Raw genomic sequence first — 14,272 nt, 5'->3', positions numbered from 1 at the left:
ACCTGGCATGTCCTTTCAGGTGCTTTCAGAGAAAGCGCAGCCAGTGGATCTGCCAAATATGAGATTCACATCTGTCACAGAGCACTAGAAAGCCCAGGAGCCCTGCTCACCTGTCTCCCCAAGGCCACAGCCCAGGCTCAGCCCCTGTTCAGCCACCGGGGACTCCTGGAAGCAGGAGCCCTTTGGGGACGACAGAAAACCCCAAAATACAAATATCACAGCCACCTATCTATTAATAACACTGAGTTATTCTCCACAGTCTTCAGGAGTTTCAGGGAAAAAGTGACACTGGGTGATGTGTCACTGCAGTATAAGTGTGCTGCTCGCTCCCAGCTCGCACTTCCTGCCACCTGTATTTAGCTGCACAGCAAAAGCTGCAGGACCTGGATCAACAAATTACTTATTACAAGTAGCAGTGAGGACTGGAAGTGGAGGCAGCAGGGCTACAGCTCAAACCTGAGACTAATTATATTAGGTAATAATAATAGGTACTCGCAGAACTGGCCTTCCACTTAGAAGAAAAATTGAAAGAAAATAAATGGCAAAACAGAGGCACAGAAAAAACGGGAACCTCATTCTCAGACATAGTCAGGCCTGCCTGACCTCTGCTGTCTCATGTGCTTTGGGTTCTTTCCCCTCTCTGCTGCTAAGTTTGCAGGGCAATTTCCTTATTTCAATAGCCCGAAGGGAACTAAGTAACTCGAAAACAGGAAGATGACAAACTAAAGCAAAAATACAACAGCAACACCAGACACCAGAGAAAAGGGACCATGTCCCTTGTCACCGTTTGGCAGCATCAATGGGAGCAAAGACACTGCTAGGCCAGGTTTTACACCCTCCAGCAAACTGCTCCTAGTCAGCGTTGCGGGGTTTTATGTCCTTTGAATGAGGCGTGATGAACAGGATAGGTTAGCAACACAAGAAACAAGATCGGTCCCAATCTAAATTTGTATATAAAACAGGTGAAAATATAGATCCTTACCAGTGCCTGCCACAGACACCAGTCTCACAAAATGAGCGTGTTCTTATCAAGATATTCTCCTATTATTTTGCCAAATATGACACCCTTCTCCCCCGTAAGTGCTTCTGAACGAGAATATTCCAGGCAGCCTGATGGGTAGTTTTGCTCCTTCTAGCTAAAAGCAAAGGCCTGTGCAGATGCAAGCTCTCCTCTTCCACACCACACCAACCTCAGCTAAACATGGACTGGGGAATATGTGCTTGTTAAATCAGACAGCTGATCTGCCTTACAATTTCCCCACAAACACATTCATTTAATAGGATTTGTGACTGAAGACTGGATTTCATTCTCTGCTCTTTACCTTGTGCCTCGTTTCCCCAGAACTTATTCATCAAATGGACGAGCTGAACGATGAGTTGCTAAAGAAGATCACAAACAACAAAATTCAGCCTCCTCAGAGGAATTTCAAAGTGGAAAAGCCTCAGGAAGTTTTTGTGCCCCTCACCTTCGAATCCAGCACTGAAGAAGTCAAAGCCTGGCTGGAAGCAAAGTCATTCAGCAAAGAGTAAGAGCTGGTTTACTATCACACGAAATGCTCGTCCTTTGTTTGAAAACGAGTTGGGGAGCTTGCAACAGTTCAACTGGACTACAAGTCACTTGTATTCACTTACAGAGCCTGTGTTGCAAATTAGATTTCAATCATATTAAATCCAGGCTATATGAGTACATTCCGAGCCCAAACTTACTCCCTTTCTTTCTTATACACTATCAAATAAACCTTGTCTTACGGTGTAGCAAAAGACCTAGTGAATAGCTGCAAATAAAGGAACGGTCTTGCTTATTCACACAACTCACAGAAGCCCCATGTAGCACAGTTATCTCCTGGTTTTTTTTGTCTTCCCAGGACAGTGGAACACCTTGGCATCCTCACCGGAGCTCAGCTCTTCTCCCTCAACAGAGAGGAGCTGAAGAAGGTGTGTGGTGATGAGGGCAACAGAGTCTACAGCAAAATCACAGTGGAGAAAAACCAACTGGAGGTAAGTGGCTTTCTGGACAATTCCTCCTGGAACAGATACCTGTACCAGCAGTGCCAGATATCCCACTAAACAGGCATTTTAAGAAATACAATTAAAACAAACCAACAAAACCCACACAACAAAAAAACCCCACACCACCTAAAAATCCTGAGAAGTCTTTTAAGGGAAAAGGCCCCCAATCTGTAAGGCAGATCACCCCACCTCCACTAATGAATCTGCCGTCTTACCGGTATCACTCGTCCCTTTGAAACTAGCTCTGCTCTTACAGGATTAGTTAAATATCATAATTGAACTACAGCTTGAACTTCACATTCAAACCTCCTCTTTTGTTTCCATTCCAGAAAAGCAGAGGGGAGTCGGAGCTCCAAGAAATCATGAAGCGTCGCCAGGAAAGGATTGATTCCGCTAATTAAAATCTATCTGCTTTATTTCAGCTGTTAGTCATAGTAGTGCAGAAAAAGGGAACGGAAGCAATAATCCCCAGTCCAGAGGAGAGACAGCAGGGCTCCACACTTAGCGGTGTAGTTGCCATCAAAGTGACAATTTCTTGAACACTGTTGATAAGGGTAGACAATAAGACCATGTCCCATTGGGAAAGGTGTTTTAATATTGCATGAAGTACTTTTTTTTTTTATATATAACTATATATTTTATACTGAAATTTTACATGCATATGATCAGAGCAGATCGGAATTCACACGTGTCTGAATTTATGACAATGGCTGCGTTTGAGCAAAAAAAGACCCCGCAAAGCTTTTCTCAAAGGGCTGGAGCTGCTGCCACCCCCCTGGGCAGCGTGGCTGGGGCCGAGGGCACGGCGGGGAGCTCAGCACAGCCCAGCCTGAACCGTTCCCAGTCAGGACCAGGAAATAAACCTTTTCCCCCACTTTTCATTCCCTCCTCTGTGGCAGATGTCCTCTGCAGCCCACTGGAAAAGGTGCCGTGACAATTGCCCATCCTTCTGTCAGGGGAGGTTGGAATTGCAGCACAGCCCACCTGCGACTGGCTGCGTCCTTAAACACACGTACCAGTTAGTGCAGGCTTTGAACAGACCAGTTAGTGCTGGCTATGAACCGCGGAAATGGGCTTTCCTTGTGTGTGATAATGTGCAAGATCTGAGTGAAACACGCAGCGATTTGAAGCTGTGAATAGGTGAGCTCAGCCTGATAATCCTCACTTCGGCTGGGGCTCAGGGCAGCCTGATCCTGCGTTGGGCAGTCACGGTATTGCCAAAGCCAGGCCTCAAACACGGAGATAAGCTCCTGCCGTTTGCTCCCAACCTGCTCAGACACCCAAAGCCCTTCCCAGGGTGTTGTCCCCACCTTCACATTTTCATTGCAAAGAGAAATCTGAAACGCTTCCTAAATATCTGAGGAACATCTGCACACTTGGAAAGGCTGTTTTAATACAAAAATCAATGGCAGCGAGAAAAAAATAATAATTTAATTTTGTAGAGGGTGTTGTTCTTCACTTCCTGTTTTTCTTAATAATGTTATGTGCATATGTATATATCTATATCTATCTAGTGAGATACCCCCTCACTCTTACAATCTCTTAGTAGGGATAAGGAAAAAATCCCTTTCCCTAGAGACACAATTAAGTGATTTTGCATCAATAATTTACTCAAAGTTTTAAAAGCTCAAGCAAGCACACAGTAGATTTCCTGTCTGCAGCAAGTTTGGCACACACTGTATTTATATCTATATTTTACTTACAGACCAACCTGACAGGAATGCATGAAAGCAAACACATCCGCAGAAACCGCCCAGAGCGGCAAGACTTTGTCTTTCTCTCTCATGCATACGCCTTAACTTTGGTTGAACGGGAATTCAGGCCCAGACTCCACAAAGACTCACACACGCGCTTTCCTTTACCCTCTGACTGTTCCCACCTCTTTTAAAGATTAAGCACGTGCCCAAGTCTTTGCACAATTTGGGCCTGTCCTTGCATATTTAACAGAAAAAGCTGTAAAGCGGTGGCTGGGGAACACGTGTCTAAATCGGAGAAGACTGATGCACCTCCCAGTTTTGGCTTTAGTCTTCCAAAAATGTTTCTAATGGATGATGTATTTTCTTAATCTTGAAAGAGGACATTGTTAGCAGCTGTGGAATCAGCGTGCAGGCAGGGAAGTGACAGAGAAGGACCATGATTCTAGTCACAAGCCTGCTGGTTTGCCACAGGGGCTGGAACCTGCCAAGGACACTCACCTTGTCAGGGAAGGATGAAAAGGACGATCCTCCTGAGCAGCCCTTGCTCTGGACTTGGGAAGCAGGTGTGAACACTGGCAAATCATTGGTGTTATGAGCACAGGAAGCTAAATAATTTCTAAAATAAAAATAAAAACAAAGGGTGAGCTAGGAAACATGACACCGTTTGTGTCTTTGGGTATAAAGGCAAACAAATCACAGAACTACTTGGGATTATAATAGGAGCGTACGCGACAGTTCTGTAAAGCTGGAAACCACAGAAGCATTTCTTAAAATAAATATATCGGTAGACCTTATTGCAGAAGTCACTTTTAAAAATTTCCATATGACCGAGCTGTGCATCTGTTATATTTGTACTGCCTGCAGATAATGCTATAATGTACTGTACATTAATATAATTGAACGAAGGATAAAATGATATAACCATGCGGATTTATTAAAACAGTTAAGTTATACTTATAACTCCATCTCTGGCTCTTTCACTTGGATATAAATTAAAGCAACAGGGCACAAAACCAGTTGTTAAGGGCTGGCTTTTCATAACAACTTGTCACTGTGAGTCTGCCAGGCTGCACAGCAGAGTATCTGAAAGCATGTTTTTCCTTCTGTTCCTGGGGGGCTGCCCTGCAAAAGGAAGGGTGTTATGGCCTCGATATCATTCATGTCTCACAACAGGGGCAGGTGAAAATCCCACACATGATTGCAATCGAATGCTGGGAAAACCACCAGCTGAATCCAAACCATTCCCTTTATTATCCCGAAGAACAAATCTCTCTTACCTCTGGAACATGCACCTGAGACAACATGACAACATTTACACACACAAGCACTGTCCATGACTACAGAGTGAGCTGGCAAACTGAAAACTCCTAACCCTGGTCAATGCCGAGAACAAGGAGCAAGGCAGGGATACACAAGGGAGACACTTTTGTTCCTTGGCAAAGGACCGTGGAAACAATGAGAACATGTTTCCTACATAGTCACCAAATTCAAACAAGGCTTAAACCTAATTCTTCTTTCCATTATCTTCTCTTTGGGTTGGACAAAGCATGGGAAGACTGTGCAAAAGCATGTTCTTGTGTATCGGTAACGGAAATTACTGTCATAGCTTCCAAAACTGAAACAATACAAAACAAAATGAGGGGAACAGAATGATCCAAAGAGTCTCTGTTTAATGACCAAGTGGCAGATTCTGCAACATTTCCAGCCAAGTCCCATTCCCCATTTCAGAAGCACAACCACTTCAACAGGATCTCCAGAGCTTCAATGAAGTTTAGGTGAATGCACGGTCACAGGTGCCCAAGGAAAGCCCAGGCCATGCCAGACTAGGTGGCACTTTCCAGCACGGCAGCGCAGGCCGGAGCCCCGGCCACAACAGCGAGGGAGGAAACACACCGCTTGTCTCCCGGAAGGGGCTGACACAGCCATGGCACCGCTGCCAGGCTCTCCTCAGGGCTGCCAACTGGACAAGCCCCTCACCCTCACCAACCCTCCGCCGCCATCTTACGTTCCAGGCAGAGCCCTGGGCCGGAGAGGCCTGCGGGCCTAACAGAGCCAGGTGTGTGAGGGGCGGCTCGGGAGCCATGCCCAGCCGTAAGGAGGCTCCACGGGAGCTCCTGGGGACAGCAGGGCCTCCGGGACGGGGTCGAACGGAGCGCCGCGCTCCCGGGCCCCGCCCGGGGCAATGGCGGGCGGGGGCAGCGCATCCCCCGTCGCCAAGGCGACCACTCCTCACGAGCCGCCAAACCACCCAATCAGCGACTTTCTTCCTGCCCCGGCTCCTCCCGGCCGCGTCCGTCTTGCCTCCGCGCTCCTGATTGGCTCACCGCCTTCCCGCTGGGATGGGATTGGCGGCTGGCGGGCGGCACGCCCCCCCGTGCAGCCGGCGGGTGTCGGGAGCGAGCGGCGGGTGCGCGCGCAGGCCGGCTCCCCTCCGGGCACGCACAGATCGTTATAGGCGGCGCGAACCCCCCCGTGGATTATGTCGGTGTCCCCCGTGAAGCGGCAGAAGATGGAGTCGGTGCTGGACCAGCTCAAGCACCACACCACCGTGGTGGCCGACACCGGAGATTTCAACGGTGAGAGGCGGCGGGGGCGGGGGGGCGCCCGGTCGCCGCGCATTCCTCCCCCGCTGCGCAGAGTGGGCGCGCCCGGCCGGAGAGGCGAGTGCCCGCGGGGGAGCGAACCACCCTGGCGGCGGACGGGGGGGGGGGGGGGGGTCGCCGTGCGCCCGGGGGGCGGCGGGACCGCGGCCGCTCGGTACCGGCGCGTTGCGCAAGGGCGGCGTTGGGAAAAGCGCCGTTACCCAACGCGGGGCGGGGACGGCCGCTCTCGGGTTCCCGCGAAGGGCAGCCCGGAGGTCCGGGCTGAAAAAGGCGCAGGCACCGGTGGCTTCCCGGGGATTCCGGTCCCGGCGGGAGCCGTCGAGCCACCCGCTATCATCCGCGCTGGGGTCCGGGAGATCCGGGTGTTACCGGCTGCTGGGCCGCTGCGCTTTATCTTCCCGCCCCTCCGGCCCGATCGGCTTCGCTCCGCCGGATCCCCGGTGGGACCGGCCCCGCGCACCTGCGCACCGGGACCGCCCGTTACCGCCGCTCCGCTTAAACCCCGGCCCGGTTTTTTCCAATAACCAGTTTAGGTTTTTTGGTTGGTTTTGTTGTTTTTCTGTTTTGGTTTTGTTTTTTTCCAAAGCAGTTACAAAGCAAATAAAATAATGCCGGAGTGCTTTTGTTTTTCCTTATCTCATGTGCGTGAGCAAGCACGCTCCTTTCCCAGGAAGGGAGGTGGCCGTCAATTCTAAAGCCACTTGTCCCGACGCTGTCACAGCCTGAGCGCCTGCACAGGCACATGCAGCTGCCTGGCACCGCAGGACTGACACATCCCTGCCCTGAACGTCTCCGGGTTGTACAGAGCAACACTCGAATTCTGCTCTGCCATCACCAAGAAAGCACTAATCTCTGTCCTGCTTACCTAATCCTATACGTCCTAAACAGCAACCGTCAAATTTCTTACATTAATAAATTTAAGAACGCAGAGCGGCAGCAACAGCTTAGACGCTTCCCTCGCAACGCTGCCTGCTTGTATTTACATCCCTGCACTGGTTCCAGGTAGTGTCTGCCTGTTAAATGCTTTGGATTGCTCGATTTTGAGTGTCAGGGTGCATGAAATATTAGGGAGAAACAGACAAGCACCGTACCACGGGAGGTACGAACAGCTTCATCAAGTATTGCATCAAGAGCTGGAAACACAAAGTGACTCAGTAACTTCAGCCCTGTCGGGCTTGTGTTCCTTCAAGCAGCAACAAACCTGGTTACAGCCTACTGCTGAAATTATGTGAATTTAAAACATCACACTGTCCACCCTGGTCTCAAAAAGCATAATGGGAAAAAAAAAATCCCTCTGATGGCCAAGGGGGTGTTTGTGTGCAGGTTGAGTGCTGCCCGCTGCAAAGTTTTAACAAGCTCCCTGAAGGAGTCTTGCAGTTGATCTCTGGCTGCCTGTTGTCACCTCTGGATCCTTCCTGCACTCCAGCCAGTGCTACAGCCACCAGCTGACTCCAGTTCAAGAACAGTGCTGGTGAAGATGCTGTTGGTACCACCAGTTCCCAGTTTGGTTTAGATAAACGTGGCCGTATAGTGCGGTGTAGGATGCTGGTTTGGATGGCTCCTGAAGGATGTACCTGCAGCAAGTAGCGCTGGCTTCTAATTTGCACTTGGGGTTTCATCCCTGTGCAAAAATGCTGAGGAAAATGAGCTGGTAATCAATATTTTGTTATTTTTGACGTTGAGCTGTGTTACCAAGGGAGGCTGTAAGCTGAAAGGTGCTGAGTCAGGCAGCTCTGCTGTGAGCAGGGCTGGACGGTACACGGGCACAGCCTGAAATAGGTGTAGTCCAGGGCTTAAGGTAAACCAGAACTCCAAATATCTGCGAGGAAGGAAGCCTGCTAGTACAAGGAAATTACAAGAGCAGATACTAAGAACTGGTCTGCAACCATTTGAAATTAAAACACAATAAGAGAAGTTCCTAGAGCCCAACAGATGAGAGGTTTTTTTCTCCTGTTCCGGTTCGAGCAGTTATAGACAAAAACCCAAATGCTTCACTGCTGGAAGGGAAGAAAGATCCCCTCATCTTTTCCCCTGTGACTCCTGGAACTCAGCCATGCTGGTGAACATGGCATGGACAGATGGGAGAAGGTGAAAATCAGTACCACTTCATCTGTCATTGCTGCAAGTTAATTTCTTTTGGGTGATGTCTATAGTAGTGAATAAACTTTGCTGTATTTATCACTGCAGCTCTGTTAACCTTGTCCTGGCAGCGCTAGTCAAACATCACTGAGCACAAATCCGCTCTGTCACTAACACTACAATCCTACAGCCAAATGTATTTCCATTCTCGCATATTTGAGCAAAATCCTTTCAATGGCCCAGGCCTACTGATAGTTTCAAACAGCCGGGTTTTATTTCTCTAGCAATCGATGAGTACAAGCCCCTGGATGCCACCACAAACCCGTCTCTGATCCTGGCTGCCGCTCAGATGCCAGCTTACCAGGAACTTGTGGATGATGCTGTTGCGTATGGGAAAAAACTTGGCGGGTAAGTAAAGAGGTTTTTTTAATCTCGGTAGATCTATGTTTAAATTGCCTTATTTGTACAAACAGTGGTTAGTACTACTAGCAGTGTACTGGGGTTTTTTCCTCATGTACTCATAGGTGTATCTCCTGCCCCAAAAAGCCTCAATGCTTAAAGAAAAACTTGTTATGATTTCAGATGTGCTTCGAAGAAGCGCATCTGCATTTACCGGTTCTCATGTGGCTGCCTAGGTCTGCTCAGGAAAATACAGGAGGAAATACTATCCAAGGGATAATGCTGCTGGTGGAACACAGAGGGCAGAACATAAACTCTGGAATTTAATGTTAAATGGGCCATGAAACTGGATCTTCAAACCCATAGCAAGGTGTGAATGCACTTTTTTTCCCCCCCATATGAAAGATTTTGCTCTTTGTGGTTTTCAGGTCAGAAGAAGAACAGATCAAAAATGCGTCTGACAAACTTTTTGTGTTATTTGGAGCTGAGATACTGAAGAGGATACCTGGCCGTGTGTCCACAGAAGTAGATGCAAGGTTGGCTCTTCTTCCTCTGGGTTACCCTGGATATTTGTACATACAAAAAGAGACACAATGTGACTTGGAGAAAGATGTTCTTGACTAGACAGCTCACTAAGGCCAGCAAGAGTTTATATTGTTAATATTTGTTTAATTAAAATATGGATATTACCTAGTTTGCTTGATTATAACTTGGTGACAAAACTTTACAAAAACAAGTAAGACTTAGGGTTGGATTTTTGTAACCTTCTTGTTTCTTAAGCAAGGGCAACCTCACGCTTCCAGTATACTTAAAAGTTTTGCTCATTCTCTTCTGTATAATAATGTCTCCTCAATTTACCGAGATATCTGTTGTAACAGTTTGCTCTCAATCCAGGAGTATCTCAGAACAAAAACCTGTTATTGGCATATAAATCCTGATAAAACAGGACAATGTTTTTCAATGGGGTTTGAGGGGGAGCATTTAAAGTAAAAAGTCAAGTTTTAAGCAGTCCTGCTCTTGTTTCAAAGGTTGTCCTTTGATAAGGAAGGAATGATTCAAAGGGCCAGGCGCCTCATTGACCTTTATAAGGAAGCAGGAATTGGTAAAGATCGTATTCTCATAAAGCTCTCTTCAACCTGGGAAGGAATCCAGGCTGGCAAGTAAGTGTTTGGGTACCTGCTCTGCTGATTCACAGCACGTTCTGCCTGTTCACAAACACATTTGCAAGCACTGTTACTGGTGCGACAGCAAGGTTCTCTGCTACAGCTTTCTGTCCAAGGAGGAGAAGTTGGGTCATACAGGGGCCAAGCCACAAAAGGAGTTTCCTGAAATACGATGCCAAGTCGTCTGGATTTGGTTCAAGGAACAGCATCAAATAAAGCAGAGTCTGGCAGCGCAAAACATCTGCTGCCAGCTTAAAACTTTAAAGCTTATAAACTGTACCGCATTCCTAATCTAATTCAAGAAATTCAGTAGTTTTACCTACTAGCTTGTTACTAGAATGTAGATGTGCTGTTTCAAGCCAGCCTCTGTCCACAGGGTCCTGGAAGCTGAGTACGGGATTCACTGCAACATGACCTTGCTGTTCTCCTTTGCTCAGGCGGTTGCCTGTGCCGAAGCTGGAGTGACTCTGATTTCCCCATTCGTAGGACGGATCCTGGATTGGTATGTTGCAAATGGAGACAAGAAAACCTACGAGCCTTCTGAGGATCCAGGTAAACTTTCCTTTTCACATATATTTTAAAAACACTATAGCTACTCATTCCAGCTGCAGTTTACTCGTATAAATCCTCTTATAAAAAATGGTTATGAGCATGTTCTCTAAATAATTTTTAGGCGTGAAGAGTGTCACTAAGATCTATAACTACTACAAAAAGTTCGGCTACAAAACTATCGTGATGGGAGCTTCGTTTCGAAATACAGGAGAAATAAAAGCACTTACGGGCTGTGACTATCTCACCATCTCACCCAAGCTGTTGGCAGAGCTCAGCAAAGAGCATGGCAAGTTAACTCCCATGCTCAGCGTCAAAGAGGGTAAGTCCACAAAAGTCCACTTCTGCGTAACACAGACTTGCTCAGTCTCCTTGAATGTTGAGTATGCAGTTCCACTCAGCTCTCTGGTGTTTGCTTCCATTCTGCTTTATGGATACATCTTGGCCTCTAAAGGAAATACTGTACTCAGTACAACAGTTGAGTGCAGAGAGATGCCTGGGATGAAATGTTCCTGAATATTAGCAAAGACACCAAGCCTGGTTTAATCTTCTGTTAATATTGTGTCAGTGATGCAATTAGCTCTGGACATGCCAAAACGTGTGTTTTCCCTCCAGAAACTCTAGAAATTAATCCTATGCAAGACCAAGTGATTTGACCTAGCAATACTGTGCCACGATGGCTTTGAATGTACGTTCCCATTGCGCTGCTCCTGCTTCTCTGTAGCCTTATGAAATGCTATTTTACAACTCAGAAAATGAGATTTGCGCCCAGCTGCAGCCATAGGTTGCTGCTTGCAGGCTGTGAGCTGGCTTGGAGGCCTGTTATCAATTGAGCTTTTGTTTGGTACTGCCGGATACTCAAAGACCTAATTGTTCAGCGTATTTGCTTAGAATGTCTCACTGCTGTAGGACTGTTGCATAATTCTTGATAATAAGCCTGAAAGTACTGTACCATTCAGAAGCAGATACAAGATAACGGCATACACGTAAACATTGTATTTTAAGAGAAACTGATGATCTAGATTACTTTTTTTCTCTGCTAAAACGACATCAGGAGCATTTTCAGTCTTGTATCCCAAAGTGTGCTCCTGGAGCAAGTCATGTTGAAAGTGGTATTTGAAATTTTTAAACAGCTGTAGTTGGTCAGAATCTTGAGACTGTTTGAGGATGGCTGTGGTGTTTGATAATAATCATCTGGTAACATGGTTTGTTTCTTTTTGAATTCCCCTTGCACAGCTCCGGCATGTGATCTGGAGAAGATCCACCTGGATGAGAAGGCATTCCGCTGGCACCATAACGAAGACCAAATGGCCGTGGAGAAATTATCCGATGGGATCAGAAAGTTTGCTGCAGATGCAATTAAACTGGAGACGATGTTAAAGGTAGATGTTATGTCACGCTCTTGTCACTTCTCATGTTCCTCCAAGTACTGCAGCTATGGTTCTGTGCAGTACGGCTAAAGATTAGGAACCTCTAAGCAAGTCTGATCAGGTCTCTATATAGGCAGGAAGCAAACTGGCCACCTAAATTAGATGAAGTTAGTAAACTTCACTGCATCTCAAGAAAGAATTGACGCCAGATATATCCAGCCACACCTGTTTGGGGCCCAAGGTAGAGTTCAGACTGGCAGCTAATCAAGATAACACTACTGTCAAAGTGAAAAGTCCCTTCAGTCTAATTCTGCACTCATCAGCAGTGGTACAAGAGATGTAAATAACCTTCAGCTAGTGAGCTAGAAATAAATCGTGCTTGTACTTGGCACTAGGAGGCACCAGGAGCAGATGTGCTGGGTATAGCCAGGCCATGGGAAAGTCTGCTGTCAGCTTAGGGAGAATCTTTCAAATGCGATTAATTCAACTGTGTATTTTGAGGGGAAAAAAATACACACCAACTCTTCCCAATCTAGGCACTTGTTCCTGTCAACTGACAACTACTTACTAGTGCCCAAAGCCTGCACTGCTAAAGCACAGGCCAGTTCCCAAACTCTTACTCAGCTGCTGTTTGTTGATTTCTCTCTTTCTAGGAGCGAATGTTCAGTGCCGAAAATGGCAAGTAGAAAAATCTGAATTCTCCCGAGTGGTCAAGGCTGAACGAGTGGATCACCTGAGGTTATAATGGATGTACAAATGTCTTACCTGTAAAAGTCTTATGCTGTGTATGGATAGATTTCTGTATCATGGTTTTTTATCGATTTGCAAAGGGATAAATAGAATTTCAAATTTTTGTGGCACTTTTGTCAATACATGCAAATTAACACAGACTTTCCTTGTAATGTGTTCATTTCACTGCTGCAGAGGACATCTGACATACAAAATTTTTAAAATGGGAAAGCTGTATCATAAACGATTTTTAGGAATTTTGTCAATTACTGTTTTGTTTACCACTTGCCTAGAGCGCAAAGCAAGGTATCAGCAAGAAGACAGAACTGATTGAAGCTGAAAATGCCACCACGATCACAGCACAAGCATAAGCGACAACTATCCCCAATGTTATTGAAGGCTACAGTTTCAAAATTAAGTAACTAAGTCTCTCAAGTAGTTAAAAAATAACTTGACAATTGGTTAATCTGAGCTGACAGAGTGAACATGTGGCTACAACTCAAGATCATCTGGTAGAGCTTTGTACATTGTCTTTGGAGGAGTTGCTGCTTATCTTTACACAACAGTCATGGAATTGCTGCCAGCCTTACCCCACAAACATGGGGGGGTTGTGGGTTTTTTGTTTTGTTTTTTTAAGTTCTATCACCGCATTCTTTCCTCATTATTCTGAAGCTGCTGCTTTTGTGAAAGAGTCATGTGGCAGCCTTCCTCAGGAATGACCTAATCCTAATGCAGCACTTACCAATTACAGGGCTTTCTATTAAGTTGGGATGCATGTAATTACATTTCGTGCTGTATTTCATTAACACTAATTAAATATAACTCTAATTAGTTTGTATAGCTCCAGTTCCATCAAGAGTAGACAAGAGGTTCCTGTTTATATGTAGACACAACCGTTTCCTGATAAAGTTGCTTAAACTTAGCCTCTCTAAAAAAAAAAAAAGGAAAAAAAGGCAGCACTGAGGCTCCAATACTTAGACACACACACTATATCTAGCTTGAATAACACAGGAAAACAAGCCAAGGGAACAACCGATCAGTAACATCAGGGTGACACAGCAGCACTATTGTCAGGGCATTGCCATATAACCTGGCAACTGTTTCAGCCACAGCGACAGCTGGCCGCAGGCTCCCAAACCCAGCCGGAGGCTCCCAAACCTGACTTTCAGGCAGAAATGACACCTCCCTGGGACAGCTGTCACAAACCTGCACAGCGCCAATGAGGGACTGGCCGCCGCAGAGGTGACACGCCAGTGAGAACCACAGCGAGCCAGAGCAATTGGAGATTACTTCGGAAAGGTAACACAGCTCACAAGCAGAGCAAACACTTCAACATGTTTCCTAAAAACTGCTATTACAATAACCAGAACAGATGACAGGGTAGATGAGGATCCTCAGCCAGACAAAAATATTTCCCCAGAGCAGAGCAACAAGCCTACTTAATATGAGGAATGTGAACATTAAACACAATGTCAGTGATGAAGAGCCCAAGTATTTCCCATATTCTGAAGAGGAAGACCTGGGGCCGTGGAAGTGGCAAATACAGAACTGCTGTACAGAGGGGTCAGTGCAGTTGTTGCTGGTCTCCTGAAGAACAGATCTTTCTTCCCCTCTGACATCCGATAAGCCTCTTTACAGACAATAACTCCACCTGGGTAGCTGGACGATTCTCA

The 14,272-nt window shown here is 46.4% G+C and overlaps 3 protein-coding genes across 4 annotated transcripts in view; 2 read left to right on the top strand and 1 right to left on the bottom strand.

Moving 5' to 3' along the window:
• Window positions 1-2,426, top strand: part of EPS8L2 (EPS8 signaling adaptor L2) — a 45,776-nt gene extending 43,350 nt beyond the window's left edge. Inside the window, exons 19-21 of the mRNA XM_065635351.1 lie at window positions 1,343-1,526; window positions 1,866-1,998; window positions 2,340-2,426. Of these exons, the coding sequence (XP_065491423.1) occupies window positions 1,343-1,526; window positions 1,866-1,998; window positions 2,340-2,411 (389 nt within the window). The 3' untranslated portion in view covers window positions 2,412-2,426. The remainder of the gene's footprint in view (window positions 1-1,342; window positions 1,527-1,865; window positions 1,999-2,339) is intronic.
• Window positions 1-14,272, bottom strand: part of GATD1 (glutamine amidotransferase class 1 domain containing 1) — an 82,262-nt gene that overhangs the window by 55,674 nt on the left and 12,316 nt on the right. The window contains exon 9 of one of the 2 annotated variants that reach the window (XR_010606253.1): window positions 4,206-4,323. The gene's annotated coding sequence lies outside the window, so the exon portion shown is untranslated. Of the gene's footprint in view, window positions 1-4,205; window positions 4,324-9,098; window positions 9,351-14,272 lie in introns of those variants that run through there. The other variant, XM_065635355.1, reaches the window with a different exon arrangement.
• Window positions 6,100-12,856, top strand: TALDO1 (transaldolase 1). The gene is made up of 8 exons (XM_065635354.1): window positions 6,100-6,283; window positions 8,674-8,797; window positions 9,217-9,324; window positions 9,817-9,948; window positions 10,328-10,503; window positions 10,625-10,822; window positions 11,737-11,882; window positions 12,524-12,856. The coding sequence occupies exons 1-8, from the start codon at window positions 6,187-6,189 to the stop codon at window positions 12,554-12,556; spliced, it is 1,014 nt and encodes a 337-aa protein (XP_065491426.1). The 5' UTR covers window positions 6,100-6,186; the 3' UTR covers window positions 12,557-12,856.

The sequence above is a fragment of the Caloenas nicobarica genome, chromosome 5 (genome assembly GCF_036013445.1).
Source record: "Caloenas nicobarica isolate bCalNic1 chromosome 5, bCalNic1.hap1, whole genome shotgun sequence".
NCBI lineage: Eukaryota > Metazoa > Chordata > Aves > Columbiformes > Columbidae > Caloenas > Caloenas nicobarica.
The sequence above is the reverse complement of the archived record's forward strand: the minus strand, read 5'-3'. Positions and strand labels throughout refer to the sequence as shown.

What these genes read in the sequence shown, in the direction of transcription:
- TALDO1 (XM_065635354.1), top strand. Translation starts at nt 6,187, where the DNA reads ATGTCGGTGTCCCCCGTGAAGCGGCAGAAGATGGAGTCGGTGCTGGAC. An exon ending in TCCACAGAAGTAGATGCAAG is followed by an intron (nt 9,325 to 9,816) that starts GTTGGCTCTTCT and finishes CTTGTTTCAAAG; the next exon opens with GTTGTCCTTTGATAAGGAAG. An exon ending in CGAGCCTTCTGAGGATCCAG is followed by an intron (nt 10,504 to 10,624) that starts GTAAACTTTCCT and finishes AATAATTTTTAG; the next exon opens with GCGTGAAGAGTGTCACTAAG.